Below are 22,147 nucleotides of genomic sequence, written 5' to 3'. Positions count from 1 at the left end.
GTATCCTGTCTAATCTCTTGGCTACAGTTCCCTCTGCTTCTCTTTATAGACTCCAGCATCATTTTCTTAAAGTTAAATCATTTCCACAGTTTCTAATCATTGCTTTCTAATGAAAGGGTTGACCAGTTCACATGTGATGTACGTGATTGTTTAAAAAAAATTGGATGATAAAATTAGCATTTTGTCTTAGAACATGACCATATATTCTGTTCTGTATAGGAGATTCATTTTAAATTGACTAAATAATTTCAATTCTGTGATCGCAATTCTGGGCTTTTGTAGAATGGACAACAACATTTACAACATTTACAACCATTACAACATTTACGACAGTATTAAAATCATGAAAGGCTGCAAATTATCAAATTGGTTTGTTTATTCTTATTGGAAGGATGCTACAGCCAATTACTTGCTTATACTCCTGCACAGAGGAAACACACCCACTTCTACTGTCACAGTAAATCAGACGTGGTGTGGTGTTAGAGGACTGGAGGCTCCAGTTATATTATTCCACAGGGGTTGCATCTACAAATAAATCTTGCTTGCTGACAGAAGGGTGAGTGGTCTGTTGAAGGGCTGTGGATGAAAATAGTGTTGTGTCTTACTAGTGTCACCACAATCTGATGACCCATGAAAAGCACAATGATTGCACTCTATATGAAAAGGCTGGCTGGTCCTCTCTCTGTGAGACAAGATCAACACTGGTATATATTTGTTTACAAAGCTCTCTTAAATAAATGACATTACTTTGGTGATAGATCTCATTGTAGGTGCTTATCAAACCCGTTCTCAGGACCGGAGCACACTGCATGATCCTCTGGTCAACTCAGAACATGGAAAGACAGCTTTTATATTTTGTGCTCCAGACTCAAGAAATAACCCACAACGTGCTTTAAATATTGATTGCCTGATAAAATTGGGATAGTTCAGAAATATGATTTTAAATCTTTATGTTTTTGAATGTAATTGTAATTATTAGGAATTGATTTTGTATTTCTGATTGGTTGGTTTGTTTTCTTTCTGCAATTGTAATCTCAGCATCATTGAACATGAGGGTCACCCCACAATAAAATAAAGGTTGTTGATGATGATTTTCCTTTAAAGCTTGGGAACCACATTTTCAATAAGAAACAATAATAATGATAATAATAAATGATTTTAATAAAAATGTCAAACAGATCGTTTGCATAAACATAAATTTAACTGTGAGGCAGAAAGAAAAGGAAACTGTGAGTCCTTGTGTTCTCAAAAAATGTTTTATTACTTCATATAAATATTTACAATACTTAATTTATAATCATATATGAATTACTGTATATATCTGTACCATTGCTTACATTATCAGTACAACATTCTGCACTGAATGTAAATCTGATCTCACTATATCACACACAGTACTCAATGCCACAGTCTTGCTACAGTGCCTTGGCAACATACAACAGTCTCATTATAATCTGAATTAATTAGTGTTAACCAAAACAGTAAGAAACGTGGAAAACATATTAGATTATATTTAACTTCTCGCTTGGTGAAAAGAGTTTTAAGAAAAGGAGGTTCAACTGGTTCTGAACAAATCATGGAGCATTTGTTTTGAGGGTGACCTGCTTTGTGTTCTAAAGCTGTGGGTGAGGATGTGACAATTAGAAAGAGAGCACCTGAGAGGACCCGCCAAAATAAAATGCCACTGCGGAGTCTAGCTGAACCAATAACAAAGTGAGACAAGAGAGTTTATATTATTACATCTGTGCGACAATACATGTGTGTCATTAATTTACAGACGTATACTTTCATGAACATTTTACAAGTTAACTTTGGTAAGCTAAGAAGAACACGTACTTGATAATGCACTTTTGAATGGACACTGGTTAGAAAATAGTGTCAGGTGCTGATAGTCAAAGTATGAAATACAGCCTTGAGTGCACTAGTTATCATCATGCAAGTGTGCCTGAAACACTGTAAGATGCATGGCTGTGACACCTCATGCATAGATCCTTCTGCCAATGATGTGCGTCATGAGAAGACCTCAGATAGCTCCACTGCAGAAAACATTATTCATCATTATCTACAAGGGAGAGTGAGGAGAAAGAGAATCATGTTGAGACAGATAATTCATTAGACAGGCAGAGACCACAGGTGAAGATTAGCTCAACTAAAGGTTTGGCAAATCAATGATGCAGCCAGACTTTTAATGGGAACAAAAGGCATCAGACAATTACAAAATTACTACAGTACATGGGTTTGTTCTCTGATAGCTAACTAGCTATATTTCAAAATATACCATAAGCTACATCTTTCACACACCCTCAAGGGGGAGATTTGACATTTGCAACCTCTATCCATTTCTGCTACTGAAGAGGGTAAAAATAGAAAACAAAAGAACTGTCAAATAAAGATGTTCAGTGAGAAAATGTATCTGCAGACGCTCCCGTCTGGAGGGAAACTTGTCAAACTCAAAACTTTAAGTCTTGGCACAGAGCAAGACAAAGCAGACAGACAGTGTTGAGGGTATGTTTCACATCTATTTAGTCGCTTCATGACTTGGTGAAGCTGCAGCAACGTGAGATAAGAGGACAGGATTTGAGAGATTGGATTAAACGCTTGCTGTACTCTGACACAGCTCTGTGCTTTGGGAAAACCACTGAGGACAATTCAACACAGCTGTTGACAACTGCTGACCAGAACAATTACAGGAGATGAACTTGTGTTTTAGTGGTTTACACAAGTGACCTAGAAACTCTGGAGGACAGGGAGCTGTGGGAAATGGTGATGAAGAGAATAAAAGGAGGAGGAAATACGGACAAAAAAAAGACTAACCGGTTGTTATGGCTCAATTCAAATAAAACCCTATAATAAAAACACTGCTTTTCAAAGACACAATGGAAATGATAGAAAGGAAAAAAGTATACATAGTCAGCTGCTGCTAACCTTCTTGGTATGCGCCATCTGCCATCACTAGATGAAGGATGTTGGGATACAGATGCTGGTGCTCAGTTCCCAAAATACTGAAGACCAAACTGGAGCCCAGGTCAATATTCTCATCTTCATCCTCATGTATGGCCTTGAGCACCCAAACAACAAGACATCATTCAATCAGTCTTATGTTCTAAAATTAAATCATGTCTACACACGGATGATCTCTAGCTTTGGAGAGAAATAATAAGTATTTTATACCTTAATCTTGTTGTAGGCCTCAATGAACTTCTCAAAGCCCATCTGCTGCTCCAGGTTGAAGCGAAGCTCTTCCAGCCGACTGAAGATGCTGTCATGATGCTCAGCCTCTCCGCCCTGGTCCTCTCCACTGCCATCTGTATCACAGCGGGATTCATCAGTTCTCATGATACTGTTACGCTTTGGGGTTAAATCACTCTGGAGATGCCTCAATGCCAAAAATAACTTTTTTTTTTTTTTTTTACATGGTCATGTATTAAAAGTCATGAATCATTTGACATGAAATATTAAAGGTCCCACATTTTACTCTTCTTCTGTGTTTTATATAAAGTGTTGATCTCCATCAGAAGATATATTTGTGGTTTTAAGAACCAAAATCTCAGTGTAGTTTTACTTCTCCTCTCTCAGGCTTCTTTCTGGAGCTCTAGAAACAACAGGTCAGTCAGCCAATCAGAAGAGAGGATCCTAGTCTCTCTTCTGATTGGCTGACTGTTTTCTGAGTGATCCAATAAAAATATAGCGGATTTAGGTAAACACTCAGAGAAACCAAATCCTGCAAGGTTTGATGGTGGGTCCAGGTGGGCGTGGCTTGGGGCATGGCTGAGAGCAGTGACTGCTTTCTTGTGACATCACAAAGTTCCAGAAGCCCTGACGGCTGGTTTTAAGGCTCAGTGTTTGAATACAGGCTGTGTGCATTTCTCTGTGGACTGAGGCTTTGATACTTTCACAGTATTAATATAGAACCTAGACCTGCTTTATAATCAGAAAAACATGGACATTTACCTTTAGACTGTATGGGACCTTTAATTCTTACAATCTGAAGTAGTTTGCAAGCTTACTGCACAATACTGCTTAGTAGCAACCATGGAAATGTAAGCAAAAGTGGTAAAACTGGTGTTTGTTCTTGCATTAAAATAATGAATGCCAATTGCACAAAAAAAGTCTTATATTTTCACAACACTCCTACCCGAATGCCACTCTTCATTGAGCTGGCTGTTATTACTGTGGTTCTCTCCCACACCATTGCTAAGCAACTCCCCCGCCTCCTCATCACCAGGACTCCCATTGGAGCATTCCTCATCCTCGTCCTCATCGTCCTCCTCGCCTTCTTCCTCCTCATCCTCCTCCTCTTCGTCATCATCGTCGTCGTCGTCATCATCATCATCTACAGCCATCTGATTGTTTTCCTGATTGATCTCAGCTGCTATCCTGTTAAAAAACTCCTGGTCTTCGCTCTCTGGAGGGTTTCCATTAAAGTCTCCGTCCCCAACTTCTGAAGGGCCCCTCATTAAGTCACCCTCTTCTTGCAGCAGTCTCTCCATAGAGGCCCTGATGTCCCGCAGGTCTTCATCCTCATATGCGCTGGGAAACAGAGCATTTACTGATTACATACAGAAAGCCTTTACTTGTGTGTATTGATAGAGTTTCTTGCATGGCTTTACATATGTTGCCTTTCACACTTTAAAAATGATTGACAGAATGAGAGAAAGGCAAGATATCATCATTATTAAATTACCTGCCTTAAGACTGCAGCAGTATATTTAGAACTAACTGATATTTTACAAAGCACTGACCAACAAAGACCATATAGGCCTAACTGTGTATGTTTTTATGGTTTAACAAAACCAACAGTGTGGCCTGAGAACTTCTCTGTTCTTTAGATTTCATTTGTGTCTCTCTCTCTTACTCTTCTGTCTCTGACTGGTCGTCATCTTTAGCTGCCTCATCCAGGTCCTCGATTTCCAGGTTGTTGTCAGGGGCAACGTTAGCACTAGCCACTGAAGACTCCTGCTGAGCGCTGAAGAGACGACTGAGGTCTGGTAGAGAGCAGGTCCGCAGCATCTGACAGCACAAAGCAAACACAAAAAGATATTTTGAAGGGCTTACAACTGAAATTAACGTGACAGGTAATGGTGAAGGGTGACAGGATCTGGTGTTGTAATGTACAGGAAATGCAGAAAAGCAGACTGACAAAACCTGCCACGTTCATATTCTCTGTATGTAGTGGATATGGGCTCTGCAGATCTCAGTGTCCCTGATGAAGGTTATGAAAGATATAGGCTGATGGATGCTCTTTCTGTCCTATCAGACCCACTGCAGGTTGCGACTTTGTGATTAATGGCTTTGGCTCCATTCCAGATCCCCTCATTAATAGAGAAGACTGAACCCCTACCTAAAAATACCACACAAGCCTCGACATCCTCCAGGAGCAAGAACAAGTTATAACTTCCTCAACCCCTGAAACATCCACTCACTTGATCACTGTTCCATTTAAAGCAGTCATGGATCTCACACTGACATAATCATTGCCATTATTCCTTTCATAATTAACAAGGTAATAACCAGACACAAGTCAAAAGCGTAATGTTCAGCTAGTGATCACCTTGGGGTTGTTGGCGTCAAACATGCCCGTAGAGAGACCAATGAGGAGGGAGTTCTGGTGTCTGGAGCGCAGAGGTGAGACGGAGCGTGAGCGAGAGGCCAGAGAGGAGGATGATTCATCCATAGAGGACTGGGCTGAGAGGATGGCAAGGGCAGCAGTGCGGCGGTGGGCAGGGGAGCACAACTTCATAAACAGAGGCTCCTCAGACTGCGCTAAACCTGGGAAGAGGGAGGGAAGTGGCAGATTTAATTAAGAAAATAATCAAGCTGCAAAAACAGAGTGGCTTTAACTGACTAAAGATTAATCTCACCAGATGAGTCTGCTGGTTTCTCTGCACCCTTCTCCCCCTCCTTGGGGCCTGTTGGTCTTTTAATGCCCTCTGGTGGCCTGTAAGTGAAAGACACGTTATCTCCACAAGCCTGTTCGACACCTTTACACATATTTAAGACATTGTCCACTTGTTCACTTAAATGGAGGATACTGAGGTGAGTAAACAGTGACTGGATTTTGTTTATGGTGTGAAAGGGCAAAGTTCTTTGTTAACATAAATAACAATAAAGATGAACACTCACAGTGGTTGTTGGACTTCCTGCTCCCATGCCTGCTGCACGCCAGCTGGGGGATGTGAGGCCTGTTTAGGTGTCTCTTCCAAAACCATTGACTCCACGTCTGCTGGATCTGAAATAATTCAGGTCAGATCAGATTCTGTTGCACTGAAGAAAATATACTTTGAAATGAGGGATGAATATCTGCTCAATATCAGATTGAGTGACATACTAACCCTGAGTCTCAGTAAGGCTGGGCAGCAATTTGCCAGCCACAGACATTTCCTGATGTGAGGCCTCTGCTGGAGCTGCATTCTCCCTCTGAACCTCAGGGCTCTGAAGCACAGCAGCTGGTGTTGGCTTAGAGGTCGAACCTTCCTCAGATTTCCTCACAGTCTCAGGTGCTGCTGCCTGGTCAGGCTTATCTGCAGAGAGCAAAGCATCATCGGTAAGTCAGTATTCTCCTGGTACATCACCAGCTTTTATTCGTTCTCTGAAACAGCACGACCAAGAGTCCTTTATGTTAACATAATGATATAACTGATTTTATAACGTGGCAAGATTGCACTGCTGCACACACGGTGACTGTTTAGCTTCTTACTTACAAACTGCAAACGGTACAATACTTTGCTCTCTGCAGCTGAACTCTGAGAGGTATCACAGAGTTAAACTGACAACTTGTGTTGAGAAGTAGTGAAGTACATGTAATTAAATTATTTTAACTACATTTTGCAGTAACTTGCTGATAGTCCAACTACATTCATATGTACATAGTGATTCAAATAGTTTAATTATTTTTTTTTACCATTTGTTGTGTAGTTAACTACTGAAAGTATAAAAAAAATTATTTATTTATTTTTGCTTTACTATTGCTTCCTTTGTTGTCATCCTGGTCGCTGTAAGGCAGCCCAGCAAATGCATTTGTCAGGCAGTCATCACCACACACTTGACATTTGTGTAGGTCACCTGCAAAAGCTAAACGCTTTGCTCAGTTCTCACAAAACAACATCATCACCGTGGATAAATCTCTCAAATCTCAGCCTGAGGAAGAATCACCATCACCATACAGTTACTGTTAACAAAACCAGAGCTGATGTTCCAGCACTTTCCCATGAATACAGATACTTTTTGTATTATACTGTCTACAATATCAATTTAGTCTTTTTTTTTTTTTTTTACAAAGCATTTTGAACTACTTTTTCTTAGTAGCTTCAAACTAGATTTCCTTCTCAGGTAGCTTTGCTATTGTTCAACTTTTTCCAGTGTAAAGTAAGTGTTAGCTTGTGAAGCTACACTTTCAAAGTTGCCTCCCCAACCCTGCTGCCAGCCATCTGAAACCAGCACATCTCTATACAGAGAAACTAACTGAGGTGAAACTGCTCCTGTGTGTGTTGAGGAGCTCGAGCTTGACAAAGATACAACGAGTGAGTCTATACAAGATGCTTATCCCATGTTGGTTTGGTCTCTAAGAAGTGTTTGTGTTTAGGAAACATCATTATTGCTGGTTTTATCAAAAAAGTTGAATATTTTTTTTATGTATAAATTTCAACTTCTTCTTAGTTATGTAAATTATTATTTTAGCCGAGGATAATTGTGTCCCATACGTTTCCCTCCCCTTTATGTGGTTGCTGTCAAACACAGGATGAGCTCTGTGTGTCCTCAAGACAGTGAAAGTGACCAGCTGAGTTGGGCTATACAAAACATCTGGCATGTTTTAATTAAATCTTGGGTTTGACTGAAAAAGTCTCTTCTGTCAAATGAAGAGAAACTCTTGTCACACGTAATCATACAGACAAGAACAGCTGAAACAAAGCCTGGGTTAAAATACTTGAATAATGCATTTAGGCTTCTATTTTTAAGTCTACAGCACAAAAATCAAGACCTATGCTGTGTCTCAGATCAGATCCCCCAACCCCCCAGATAGAAGTATAGTCTCATTTGGACATTACCAACGTGAAGAGGGAATGAAGACTAACCAGGACTGGGAAACTCTTTCTCACAGATGGTGACACTCTCCAACTGCTGGGTGAGAGGCTGAAGCTCTGCCTCCTGAAGGACTCTCAGCACCTCAGAGGCTGGACTCACTCCCCACACCTTCCTAGGAGTTTCATCCTGTAGCACACCCATCTGTATAACTTCACCTGCTGTTTGCTCTGAGACACCCCACACACACACACACACACACACACACACACGAAGAAAGGGGTCTCATGGTGTCTCATACTGTTTTAACTTTCAAAAGATGTGCATGTTGCTCAGGGAGAAGACAACTCACCAATGGTCATGTTGCATGTCTGCTCTAGAGTTTGCTGGGCTACAGAGAGGACAAGTGGAACTCCTCCTGTCTCCACCACTTCCCACTTCTTCCTGTCTACACCAGAAGACGGCCTATCCTCTGAAGACACTGAGGGGGCTGCTGAGACAATGTCGAGAGTTGAAAAACTGAGTAAAATCTTTTAAGATGCTTCAGCAAATTTGCCTTAATCAATATGTAGCATTATTTATGTAAAGGAAAGCTAAATAATCTGGAAAGTGGCTGTTTCAAAGGAAAATTAAACAAACTCTATAAAAAGACAAGAAATGAAGTAAACCAGGAAGTAAACTTTTTCACCATACAGCACAAAAAATAATCTTGTTTCTGTTAATGAGGGCCTGCAATGGTTCAACTCACTTGTGGTCATGGCACAGGTTTCCCCCAGAGTTTGCTGAGCCAAAGGAAGTACAGGCAGTTCTGCTGCATCCCACTTCTTTCTGTCTCCATTGGAAGAGGGATGATTCTCTGTGTCCAACTGGTTCTGCTGTGGAATAGGACTTGGTTCTGCAGGGGGTGGGAGCAACTCCTCAGTCTCCTCCACTGGACTCTGGGCTTTTAGGTTCTGGTTAAGCCTGCGCAGTATCTGCTTTTTCTCACTCTGTTGATGAAAAGCATTAAGTGGCATTATCTTTCTAAACATGGAACCAGGGAAGATTCAGAATTTAGGGTGATTTTAGCTCACTGTTGATAAGTGGTTACCAACAACTCATACACTCACCTGGATGACGGTGGTAGTCTCTGGCTCAGGCACGTTTTCTCTCAGTGGAGTCATCTGCCAAACACAAAATGCTAAATTAATATAGCAAAGCAATACATCCTCTGCCAGATGTGGAGGTAGGTCATGAAAGGTTTGGTAAATGTATACTGACTGCTCCAACATTCTTCAGGGCCGCAGTCATGGATATTGCTGGTGTGGAGGGTTTAGGTGCAGGCAGGGCTGAAGCTTTGGCAGCTGGTTCTGGCTGACAGGGACTGGGCTGTGGAAAAGGACTGTCAGAGGTAGTTGACACTGCTACTGCTGCTGCCGCCGCCACCACCACCGCCGCTACGTTTCCTGCGGCCATGCCATCCTTCGCCCCCCGAGCTGCAAGCTACCACGACACACACGGTTAGATTATACTTTAACTAATACACCACCAAGGCCAAGTAACGGTAATGACAAAGGAATGCTGGGGTGAAACAGAGGATGAAGGAGCTTACATGGTCCTCCCAAGCTCTCTTTTCCCTCTCGTACGCTTCTCTCCTCTTCTTCTCAAGCTGCTCTTTCAGTACAGCAGCACGGGCATTTGCTTGAGCCTGGCAGGTAGATACACACAGACAGGATTATAGCAAGTTTTTACTCCTGTCTCAATTACAGTTCACACTCTCAGCTGCAGGTAGAGGTGAATGCAGCACCACGACCTCGACGTGTGACAATAACGGCCTTGTATTGTCTTCTCTGTGCTGGTTGCCAGTGAGTTGTAGCACTGATTCGTACCGCTCATCTACAGAGCTCATGCTGTTGAACTTGTAGCTACATCTGACTTTCAAATCCACATTAAAACAGCCAAACAAGTCGGAGTCAGCAATGGCGTCAACAAGGGGGAATTTTGTCCCCAGTTTGTTTTTATCTTTATACTGTTGATCTGTCCAAGCACCTGAAAGCTGTAATACTGGGTGCATGACTGGTAATGCTCTAGTGAGCCATGTTACGTATGCAGATGATGCTGTGGTCCTTAGGCCACGTCACGCTGGTCTCCAGCAGCAGAATCAGAATCAGAATCAGAATCAGAATCAGTTTTATTGCCAAGTATGTTTTCACATACAAGGAATTTTTTCTGGTGATTGGTGCAATTGATCAGCAACAGTGGGGCTCTCTAGCCTTGTTGATGAGGCTAATAGCAGATGGGAAGAAGCTATTTTTGTGGCGAGAGGTTTTGGTCCTGAAGGACCGCAGCCTCCTGCCAGAGGGGAGTGTCTCAAAGAGTTTGTGACCAGGGTGGGAGGAGTCAGCTACAATCTTCCCTGCACGCCTCAGAGTCCTTGAGGCGTACAGGTCCTGGAGGGACGGAAGATTGCAGCCAATCACCTTCTCAGCAGAGTGGATGATACGCTGCAGTCTGTTATTGTCCCTCTCCGTGGCAGCAGCGTACCAGATGGTGATGGAGGAGGTGAGGATGGACTCAATGATGGAGGTGTAGAAGTTCACCATCATAGTCCTTGGCAGGTTGAACTTCTTCAATTGCCTCAGGAAATACATCCTCTGCTGAGCTTTTTTGATGAGGGAGCTGATGTTTAGCTCCCATTTGAGATCCTGTGTGATGGTGGTTCCCAAGAAGCGAAAATGCTCCACGGTAGCCACGGGGGAGTCACACAGGGAGATGGGAGTGGGTGGGGCTGGGCTCTTCCTGAAGTCCACCATCATTTCCACTGTCTTCAGAGCGTTTAGCTCTAGGTTGTTCTGCCTGCACCAGGTCACCAGACGCTCAGTCTCCCACCTGTAGGCAGACTCATCGCCATCAGAGATGAGTCCAATGAGAGTGGTGTCGTCTGCAAACTTCAGGAGCTTGACAGACTGATGGCTGGAGGTGCAGGTGTCTGTGTACAGGGAGAAGAGCAGAGGAGAAAGAACGCAGCCTTGCGGGGATCCAGTGTTGATGGTCTGGGAGTCAGACACGTGCTTTCCTAGCTTCACGTGCTGCCTCCTGTCAGACAGGAAGTCGGTGATCCACCTGCAGGTGGAGTCAGGCACGCTCAGCTGTTAGAGCTTGTCCTGCAGCAGAGCCGGGATGATGGTGTTGAAGGCAGAGCTGAAGTCCACAAACAGGATCCTGGCATAGGTCCCTGAGGAGTCCAGGTGCTGGAGGATGAAGTGGAGAGCCATGTTGACGGCGTCGTCTACAGACCTGTCGGCTCTGTAGGCGAACTGCAGGGGGTCCAGGAGTGGGTCAGTGATGGATTTGAGATGGGACAGGACAAGGCGCTCAAATGATTTCATGACCACAGAGGTCAGGGCAATGGGTCTGAAGTCATTTAGTCCTGTGGGCCTTGGTTTTTTGGGGACAGGGAAGCATACATACATACAGCACCTTACTATACTGTATTGTGTGGAACATGACATCAAATGCAGTGGTACTAAGAGTGTTGTCATGATCTGTGGAGCCAGAGAGGACTGATGTCTAAAATGTCCTGACTTTAAAGTGTCTGATGAGTCTGTAATAAGGTAAAATGTGTCAGACATTTTATCAAAGAACCAATGACAGATGATGAAAGGCAATGACACACGATGCACAAGCAGACATTCCCTTATGCAAGTTTAATGTTTGCACAGATGGAGTGAAGATGTCTCTGTTTAGGACATAGAGTACACCACTCTATACTGCACACTTGTGGTCAAACTACAGAAAAGCAAGCACACAAAGACTTCAAGTAGCTTACAATGTATTTTTGTACTTGTATTCTTTTTAAATCAGGTTTTCTTAGTTTGCTTTTGTGTATAATTTATTCTATGTAATTTATCTGAACCCTGAGTCTGTATCAAGTCTGTAATCAACAGTTTTGAAAACCTTACAATACAGGTGGTTCTGTGAAATACATTTGAAACAGCTGTATAAATATGGTTATCGACTAAAAGTTGCATATTGTAAAATGTAAATGCTTCATGTTCCTTGCAGACTCACTTTTAAAGCCTCTATCTTCTTTCTCCTGAGCTCTGCCTCCTCGGTGGACTCCTGGCTGTCTGAACCATCACTGTCATACTGAAACAAACACCAAAAAACAACACAAAATGTCAAAGAAAACTAAAAAACACTTTCATGAATGGTTCTCTCAGAATCTAAGAGCAGGGGATCGTACCTTCTCTCCTCTGAGCCGAGCTTTGATCTGTTGACGCTCGTTGAAGTTCAGCAAGCGGATCTGCCTCAGTTTCTTCAAGTACTCCTGAGAACAAATACAGATATGTTACTGTACACCATGGTATACAGAACTACACAGAGACACACATAGTGTAGGATTCAGCATTGATACCTGCAGCCACATTCAAACAAAAAAATTGGCATACATAGGTAGTACTTATAAAAAGCAAAGCTTCCTTTAACAATATGATGTTAGCATCTGCACATTAAAACATCATCCATTCAGCCAGAATGAAACATATTTTGCAGTTACCAGCACAATAATAATAATTACATTTATGTATCCATTCAAAGCAAAAAAGCTGCAATATTCACTGTAAAACTGAGGTGGTGAGGTTTTACAAAATGGGACAAAAGCAACAATAAAACAAACAAAAACAATAATATTTATTGTTGTGAATAGTAACAGCCATTACTGGGATACATAAACAGTGACACAGCTCACACTGGACAGTGGAACACCACACATTATGCAGGGAGTAGGTATGGGTTTGAGCTGCTGGGTTGAATTATGGGAGTGTCAAAGGGAGTTCTGTGCAGACATATGAGACGTGCCAGTCAGACGTGCCATGAGTGAGGTGTGAGGCTGGCCATTTGAGCCTGGGCTCCTACCTCCTCCTCTTTGTTGGCTCTGGGTCTCCTGCACTGAACCGAACCAGCCCGGCTTCCATAGATTGCAGCCAGGTTTTGCCGAGTGCCCTGTTTACCGTTTGATTTAACCACACTTTAGAAGGACACAGGCCTCGCATCGAACTGTCACAATAGTCATGAGTTGGGGCCGGGAGATATTTAAAGCTGCATTAATCAATATTTTTATATCAATACTGAATCAAACGACTGCATATAAAGTCATGGTGATGAACCCACAGAACTACTATAAATAGATTGTGAGCTACCTGCCAAGCACTGAAGTAACCTGTGAATAAACCTGCCAAGCAAAGTAAAGTAACCTGTGAATAAAGTTGACCGTGTAGCAAGCTAAAAACCCAGTTCGATTGGGACGAAACTGGGCCAGTTAATTTTGGACTTAATTCATCAGGTGGTCAGAAACACAACTTTAATGTTACAAGAATTCTGCTTTGTGTCTTCTGGATGCTAAAGTAAACAGATGTTTGCCAACATGTTGGCCACTGACAACTTTATAAAATGATACTGTGTCAGGCAAGTGTATCAGTCAGGTCCTATTGGACAGCAACAGTTCACTCAGCTTATCTGGTGGATTAAGTTTGAGTTTCTTTCACTTCTTACACAGTGTTTTTTTCTCTTTCTCATCATGTACTAGGCAGGTAGCTTTAATAGGCTTGTGTGAGCTGAAGCTGATAGTGGACTTTGTGGCTTTACATGGGGTGGGCAGTGAGAGCATCGGGTAACCAACAAACCTAAACTATGAGCTCAAAGTGGCTTAAAGTTGCTGATTCTCAGTGGGTTTGGAAGAACTAGGAACAATTTAACAATGCATGGCAGTGGTTGACTGATGATGGTTTTTACAATGGCTGATGTTGATGTTAATATTAAGAGAGCAGAGCGGCTGATGGCCAAAAAATAATGCTGATTTGTTAGTTCTATTTTTTGCATCAGATAAATTAATTCTTATCATTGATAATAATAATAATAATAATAATAATAATAATAATAATAACAAAAGAGACACAAATTTGTTGAACTTAAATGAACATTTAACACTAATTATTTAACACATTAATTTATTATTCACTTAAGTTGCATATGTAGATCTGATAAAAAGACTGATTGTTTATCGGCCTCATGAGGACAAGCTTTGGTCAATGGCAGTTATCTCAAAATGCCAGATGCGGCCCAACTGATCTGCCGACCTTTTAATCCGTCCATCATTAATTCACAGTGTTGTTTGATTCAGTGTTAATATTACAATTTTTGCTTGACAGAGCACTAACATTCCTAATATTTGAAAAAGATGCATCAGTGTCTGCCCATACAAAACCACACCAGGTATGCGAGGGGTCATTATCACTATGATGGAAAAGGTTTTGTATTTCAGTAGCTGGGCTAAATACCATTAAAATTACAGTACAAGTCACTACGTACCAGCTGTCCTTCAGCACGGACTTTGTTGAGCATGGCTTCTCTTTTACGCTGTAAAAACTCTTCAACCTGATCAGCCCGGTCAGCAGCCATCTGGCCACGCTGCCTGAAAAACAAAATTTGACACTGAATACGATACTAATTTTCATGAGAAGTGTAGTGTGATTTACTGATTAGAGAGGGGCTGCTCGACTGACCTACTGATACGAGCTTGTATGGAGACGAGCTGCAGCCTCTGCAGTTCTCTCTTGATTGCATCATGGTTTAGGAGTTGGGCAGGGCCATTCGGCAGCACAGGACCAGCAGCAGCTGGTACTCTTCTAATACACAGAGGCGACTCCATGAAAACAACTATTTAAAACACATCTAAACTACCTAAAAAAGAAGACATCTGAACTTACCGAACGGGGCTGCCTGGTCCTGCAGAGGATCCCTCCCTGCTGATGTCTTTAGGCTGTGGTTTAGCCATTTGGTCCAGAGCAGCGTGGTAATGTTCATAAGAGCTTCTGCTTGGGACAGGGGGGCCAGCACCTGCAGCCCTCTTTTGACCACCTAAGAAACACTGAGATTTCAGACAAAAGTTTGTTGTGAGCAAGAAAGGGGAGCTGTACAGTATGTATGCTGTATTTAACTGTATAAGATGGCTTGAGTACCTTCCTCTCTGGGCTGCTACCTCCACTTGAACTCAAGACATGCTTCCAGCCTTGTTCTCTGGCTTGGTTTATACGATTGATCTGTTAAAAGACATAGACTGTAAATAAAGATAGCCTCTGTGACATCATCCATAGGTTTCTGAGGAGTGGTCTCAGAGTGAGCTGCTTTGCCATCACCAACTTGGCAGCGTCTGACTCTGTCTGACTCCTGGATAATCCAAAATTGGAAAATGAGGTGGGGCATGAGTGGAGCCGAGACTTCAGTGCATTTTGGTTTTTGTCAAGTATACGCACACTCACAACACCAAAGACTTCAAATATAAAAGAGGAAAAATTATTCTATCCACTAGGGACATATTCACCACTCACCTTTTCTTTTTCATATCTCTTCATCTGCTCTGCTTTCAACAGGAACACCTGAAGACGACACAGATAAAGGAAACAACTCAAAGTGTAAAAACACTTAGGAACTTTACATGTGGACTCAACAATGTGCTCACCTGTTCTCTCTGTTTCCTCTCTTTCTCAATCAGCTCCATCCTTTTCTTTCTGATGCTTTCCTGTAGCATGGGGCAAAAGCATGTCATTCAAAAACACAAGCATCTTAAAGGAACCCGCTGTGAGGCAAGAGGCAGCAGGACTGCTCTGTCACTGGGTAGGCAGGTGAGGAAGGAAAGGTTGGTTAAAAGAGACATCAGACATAACACTCCAAACAGAGCCGAAGACGAGTGAACGTAGGGATCAAGTGTAATGACAGGGAGAAAAACGAAAAATGCTGTTTGGAACACACACAAGCACACACACATACCTTCATGTGTGTGTAAATGGGGAAAGAAAAGGGAGGATAATCCAATAGATAAATACAAGTTATGTGGGGCTCTCAGCTGTACCTCATATTTTTTCCTGTCTTCCTCCGCCTCTCTTCTCTGGGGGACTGCTGGGAGAGGGGCCTGAGCAACATATGACACTGGGGTTCAGAGGTTGCCAACACACTATGACGTAAAAACAGACACTCGCACAAACAGATGGGAGAGGCCTCCGACATGCCAGACTAGGAGCTCCACATCAAACAAAGGTTTGTTTTTTTTTTTTTTTCTTTTTTTTTTTTTAACACCCAGAACAAAAAAAATCATGGGTGAAGCTCAGAGCAACTTGTCATCAACTTCAACAACTTACTAACCGGTTTATGTTTTATGGCTGGTTTCCTCTCTGCAGGCTTTTTGGCTGCATCCGACACCTTCCTCACAGTTAAAGGCACTCCGTACTTGGTGGCTGGTTTGGTAATCTTCTGGGCTGGCGCAAGGGGTATGGAGCCAGGGGCAGGACGCTTGGCTGGTCACATGAGTAGAAGAAAAAAGAGTAGAGACAGCATCTGGTGATTACACAGGCTTACAATAACGAGCAGGAGCAACTCTGCAAATAAATAAACAAACTGAAAATGACCTATCCCCTTGTTTCCTGTCATCTCTCTATTCATCTGTCATCTGTCCATTTTATGCCCCTCCCCATATCATTACAATAATGTGATTTTGGGCAACCAGCTAACACTGCCTGCACAAAACTGCATTCAACAGTTAGCTTTTTAGTTTAGTTTGTTTATTTGACACAAAATGCCAAAGATAAGACCAAGACTTATTTCCAGGTGAGGGAGGTGACGGTGGAACCAAACAGTGTAACACTGCTAAGCTATGCTCATGTTAACACAATGTAAATCAAAATCTTGGGGATTTCAACAAATGACTGTCGTATGTGTACTTGAATTCAGAAATAAGCCACTATCTGTCAATTCACTGTGACTTTAAAGCTCCTGTGTGCCGGATTTTAAAAATTCAGATTTTGTGACTTATAGTCACTCCTCCCATTCACACACACACAAACACAGACACAGACACACTCTTTATTTTCCAAACAGAAGTTTATGCTATAAGAATCATTTAACAGATGCCATAATCACATGAAAATTGTCCTGAGGATTTGAGTTTAAAAAGCTCCCTCACATACCTGGAGGCCCCTGCAACACACCCACTTTAGGCTGCTTGTGAAGAAAAGTATGGCGGAATTCCTGAGCAATGAACTGGAATCAGTAGAGGATACATATGTTTTTATGCATATACAGTGTGAATTAGGTAAATTCAGACTGTACAATAGACAACTAACTGTACCTGTGGCGTGAGGAACCTCTCTATCCTACAGGACAGGAAAGGTTTGTCCAGAATGCTGCTGACTGAGGGCCTTTCTCGAGGGTTGCGTTTAAACAGCTGTGCCAAGAGAAAACGGAGATCTTGGGAGTAGTGAACAGACACAGGAGGGTACGAGCCGCGAATGATCTTCAGAACGAGGTTCTTCATGTTTCCAGCCTCGAACTGAGAAGAAACACATGTAGCACATGGTTATGACCAGAGAAATCACTGAGGGAAATCTTACATGATCATGTGCAATAACAGTGTGAGTGAAAATATAAAGAAATACTTATTTTATAATGATGCAATCAAGAAAGATGACCCAGTCTTGGAAACTTAGGTTATGATTGAAAAGTATTTTTTGCATAAGGATGTTCTTCACTGAGCTGCAGCCATGATCAGAACTGGTCCAATTCTCTACATGATAAGGAAAGGAGCTTCAATGCTTCCTATCTTATCTCCTTTAGCATAGGAAACACTGGACCTTCCTATATCAAAGGAAAGGAGATAATGCCAACCCACAATTCCTTGCTATAGCAACCGTTAAAGCGACGCACCATTCACCATAGCAGACCCACATAAATGTAGAAACAACAGAGCACTTGTTTTTATACTTGCGACACAACCCAAAACTGATGGAAATCCTTGTCTGAGCTCCAAATCCATAAATATAAATTTCTTCTCTTTCAAATCCACTTAGGAGTCATCATATTGAGTTTATAGTTAACAATATAACCAGTCATCATAACAAAATACTATACAGCTACATAAATGTCATTTCACTAGCCCTCCCCCCACACTCTTGGCATGGTCAAAAGCATCCATGCCAGAAAACTCCATATACTTATGTCTGAGTAAAACTTACTCTGGCTCCTTGCTCAAGTCCTTATCTTTATTTTTTATTACTTCAGTGGCTTAACTTTCCCTACTTGTAGATTCTTCTATGTGTTATAAATAAAGTTGGATGAAAGAGAGCGTCAGTGCAGATGCACCGCAGTTATCTTTTCCTATGTCCTTTCTTGTTCTTCTTGTTCTTGTTCACATCTTCTTTGACCTCGTGACATTTCCATCGAGATTAAGGAAAAGTGGTTTTTACTTTTCAACCGCAGCCTGAGCTTATCGACCATTATACATACAGAACATATAGGGATGAAATCAGTATGTGAGAGAGCACTGCAATATTGCATAAGATATATTAAATCCCAAAATCAATCAGTAAACAGCTCACACACTGAATACTTACTGCATGCTTAAGAGTGCACATTTCATACAGGACACACCCTAAGGCCCAAATATCACTGCGGAAGGAGGAAAAGTAGGGAAAGTGAGAGGAGAGAGCACACATATGGAAAGGCAGGGATAAATTGTGGGGTAGGTTTTCATTTATTCAATAATGTATCAACAGTCATTTGCAATGTGTTTACCTTCTTTATCATAAACAGGAGGAAAAAAGGAATTCAACACTGGGTAAACTCCAGACTGAACACTGACGGATTTTTATTAATTTACCTCACTGGTTGTCACTGAAGCGGATTAGATTACGTGCATGTGTAAAATACTCCAAAAGGAAATCAATACTAGCCTCCTGTTGTAGATTCACTCAGTAAAGAGGGGACATGATACCTTTATATCACCCAGAAGCAGAAGCTACCAGCTAATCCTGCATGACTCACAATTTGGGGGGGGGGGGGGGGGGGGCTTGTCCTCTGGATTACAATTAAATATTAATTTACACCAAAAATTAGACAAACACAATATGTTGTTCTAGAGCATTAAGTTATTACCTTTTGTTGTTGTATGGTTTATTTTCACAGATCTCTGGTGACAGATAATATGGTGTTCCTATGCATGTTCTTGCCAGCTCTACAGTGCTGAAAATGAGAAGAGAATGGAAATTAAAATCTTATTATGGTTTACTATTCCCAAGTCTCGGCTGATCTGCTGATCTATTCAGAAGACACTTTACATACCTATTCAACACCCTGGCAATTCCAAAGTCTCCAAGTTGCACAGTCCCCTCTTTTGTCAAAAATATGTTCTGTGTAGACATTATGAAAAAACATTTTTTGCAATAAATGACAAATCAATAACTTGTAATCACTGTGAAAAGATCATGTGGTACATTAAGGAATACCTGCGATTTGATGTCCCTGTGGAGGATTTTCCGATCATGTACATGCTTCAGTGCCAAACAAATCTGCACAAACCAATCCAGGATCTAGGCAAGGGAGAGGATGGTAAACCCACATTACATATTACGAACCTCCACTATCTACATCATTTGTAGTAAGTCTGATTACTGAACAAACCAAGGAAAAGCATAAAACATTAAATAGTACAAATAAATGTCAAAGACATGTACAGAGAATAGCACCAGTTAATGTGCAATATTGATGCCATCTACATGTTAAACACTGCTCCAGTCTACAAGTATATCTTGAACATTCATGACAAAGAGGTGGTAGCGTACTTGCTCTTCTCTGAACAGTTCTCCTTTCTGAGAGTTGATCTTCTTGAAGAGGTCTCCACCCTCACAATAGTCCATCACAATATACAGACAGCCTCCCTCTGAAAAGAAGTTCATAAAACTATATGTTAAATACACATTACACCGCATGCATCAGGGTATAATTGTATATAATAACTGCTAAGAACTTTGGATCATCTGAATACCTTCAAAACTCTCCTTATACTGGACAATGTTGGGGTGACTCATTTTGGCAAGAACAGCAACTTCCTTTCGAGATTCCTGCCTCTCTTTACTTGGCATCTGTCAAAGGAAAAGGGGAACGAGAATATGAGAGAGAATTGTGGTAAAAGGGAGCTCACATGGCCGGTGACATGTGAATCTAATGGAATACTACACATATGAGCTTACTCCAGATATGCCAATCTCCTTGATGACATATTGGCGTCCATCCTCTTTTGATTTGACAAGGATGGCCTTTCCAAATGAACCTTCCCCAATTTTCTTCACCTTTTCGTACTTGTCCATGTTAATAGAATGACTAGATCCTCATGCTGGGTCTGCAAAGAAATCAAGGAACATGCTGCAGAGCTACGCTCGAACTGATCAGGGTTTTTCATAAAGCTGTGAGTTTAATCTCGGTAGTTTTGTCAAAGAGAATGATTATTTCATCCATTATAGCTAACTTCAGTAAGTACGATTGTGTGTCGTCCTGTAATTATACAATGATGCTGGCTCCATCAAGCTGTGCTGTCAGACAGACAAGAATGTGTTGTCTCAGACGGGCTGTGATGCTGACAGACAACACGGTACAACTGGTAGCAAGCTCGCTAACGTTACCGTTACAGCAGCAGGATGAAGAGGAAGACCTCCAAAAATATACTATAATATATACCCTGTGAGTAGGCGAAACATAGAGCAATAAGATTTACGTGTCTCACTGAGTAGAGGGATGTAAATACAATTGGGTGGCTAGTACCTAGCTTACCATTAGTCTTTTTCGCTGCCGTCTCACAGAGGTTCTGGGACCTGCTAGTGCTCCTCGCTCTCTGTCTAACTACAGCTCTCTTTTGCTGCATTTTCATTGGCCAATTCATAATTCTTGATTTCCAATTGGTTCACACAGCTGTCAGTCATCATTCATGGCGCGCCTAGTCTCCAGCCCCAATGGGACTGTTGCTGTGGAAGTTTGTCTTTCCATAGCAACCACAAGCCAACCGTGGAAGTGTGGCGACTGTGTTTTTGGCCTCCTGAACTACGTTTCCTTCGTAATTTAGGTAGATCGGTTTGGACTTACTTCGACAGTTTTGGTATTAATTTACTCCAAAACATAGAGTTTCATTTTACCTGAATGTAGTAGACTAATGGTTACAAATAGTCAAAAAGGATCATGTGAAAACAATAGTTAGTGCTCAAACTTCTCTTGAAATTTAATTCACTCAACAACCAACCATTTTAAATGCAAGTTTTTGACAACTATATTTTAACATATAAAATAAAAATATTGAGAAATGAGTGAAACATCTTTATTGGAAATTTAAGTTTAATAGAAAGAATGCGTGGAAAGTCAGAGACGACGAATATTCCTTTGGGAAAGAAAAGAAACATTGTAAATGCACTTGTGCAAAAAATATGAAATACACAGAGAAAATGTAAAAAGCATAACATCGATATACTGTATGTATAGCTATATGATAGCTATAGCTACACAATAAAGTGTATTTTCAAATCTGGATATTAAGTTATCTGTGAACATTTTGCAACACTCGCTTCTCAAGGAGCGAAAACAAACATTTTTGTAGCTCAGTAACGATAGGAAATCTGACAGTATGGAAATTGCATTTTCGAACCTCTTTTTTTAAGCGTTTCAAAACATGTTTACTGATCTGGGGGCGTATATCCACTCGAGTTACACATAGGGGTTACAGTGAAAATTCTATAACAGGGGAACGAGAATATGAGAGAGAATTGTGGTAAAAGGGAGCTCTCATGGCCGGTGACATGTGAATCTAATGGAATACTACACATATGAGCTTACTCCAGATATGCCAATCTCCTTGATGACATATTGGCGTCCATCCTTTTTTGATTTGACAAGGATGGCCTTTCCAAATGAACCTTCCCCAATTTTCTTCACCTTTTCGTACTTGTCCATGTTAATAGAATGACTAGATCCTCATGCTGGGTCTGCAAAGAAATCAAGGAACATGCTGCAGAGCTACGCTCGAACTGATCAGGGTTTTTCATAAAGCTGTGAGTTTAATCTCGGTAGTTTTGTCAAAGAGAATGATTATTTCATCCATTATAGCTAACTTCAGTAAGTACGATTGTGTGTCGTCCTGTAATTATACAATGATGCTGGCTCCATCAAGCTGTGCTGTCAGACAGACAAGAATGTGTTGTCTCAGACGGGCTGTGATGCTGACAGACAACACGGTACAACTGGTAATTTCTATAACCTTTTATCCATACACTCCATATCA

The 22,147-nt window shown here is 41.5% G+C and overlaps 1 protein-coding gene across 6 annotated transcripts; it reads right to left on the bottom strand.

Moving 5' to 3' along the window:
• Positions 1-1,242: 1,242 nt before the first annotated feature.
• nek1 (NIMA-related kinase 1) lies at positions 1,243-20,788 on the bottom strand. Of its 6 annotated transcripts, none has more exons than XM_071486821.1 (36): positions 20,653-20,788; positions 20,076-20,224; positions 19,871-19,967; positions 19,668-19,765; positions 19,332-19,415; positions 19,168-19,235; positions 18,982-19,068; positions 18,441-18,495; positions 17,180-17,380; positions 17,019-17,091; positions 16,198-16,349; positions 15,908-15,967; positions 15,518-15,577; positions 15,387-15,434; positions 15,018-15,098; positions 14,766-14,926; positions 14,562-14,684; positions 14,368-14,470; positions 12,916-13,002; positions 12,245-12,328; positions 12,070-12,147; positions 9,611-9,706; positions 9,280-9,501; positions 9,129-9,182; positions 8,768-9,008; positions 8,372-8,512; positions 8,073-8,249; positions 6,333-6,521; positions 6,124-6,229; positions 5,862-5,938; positions 5,552-5,769; positions 4,856-5,010; positions 4,136-4,530; positions 3,172-3,305; positions 2,926-3,058; positions 1,243-2,062 (listed from the first exon to the last, which is right to left on the bottom strand). In XM_071486821.1, exons 2-36 carry the CDS (start codon positions 20,190-20,192, stop codon positions 2,049-2,051), a joined length of 4,269 nt encoding a protein of 1,422 aa, XP_071342922.1. In that variant the 5' UTR covers positions 20,193-20,224; positions 20,653-20,788; the 3' UTR covers positions 1,243-2,048. The 6 variants fall into 6 exon arrangements, with proteins under 6 accessions (XP_071342922.1, XP_071342925.1, XP_071342923.1 ...); XM_071486824.1 differs by having other exon boundaries at positions 8,073-8,240; XM_071486822.1 differs by having other exon boundaries at positions 8,372-8,509.
• Between the last annotated feature and the right edge of the window lie 1,359 nt (positions 20,789-22,147).

Source organism: Trachinotus anak, unplaced genomic scaffold (genome assembly GCF_046630095.1).
Source record: "Trachinotus anak isolate AG129_WGS33_773 ecotype Australia unplaced genomic scaffold, CSIRO_AGI_Tana_v1 ptg000010l, whole genome shotgun sequence".
Classification (NCBI taxonomy): domain Eukaryota; kingdom Metazoa; phylum Chordata; class Actinopteri; order Carangiformes; family Carangidae; genus Trachinotus; species Trachinotus anak.
Note: the sequence above shows the minus strand (reverse complement) of the source record. Positions and strands in the feature narration are given on the sequence as shown.

Excerpts from the sequence above, each read along its gene's own strand:
- nek1 (XM_071486821.1), bottom strand. The coding sequence starts at position 20,192 with ATGGACAAGTACGAAAAGGTGAAGAAAATTGGGGAAGGTTCATTTGGA. Across the intron at positions 15,435-15,517 it reads AGAGGAAACAGAGAGAACAG|GTGTTCCTGTTGAAAGCAGA; the intron begins GTGAGCACATTG and ends TGTCGTCTTCAG. Across the intron at positions 8,513-8,767 it reads AACCTGTGCCATGACCACAA|CAGCCCCCTCAGTGTCTTCA; the intron begins GTGAGTTGAACC and ends ACATTGTCTCAG.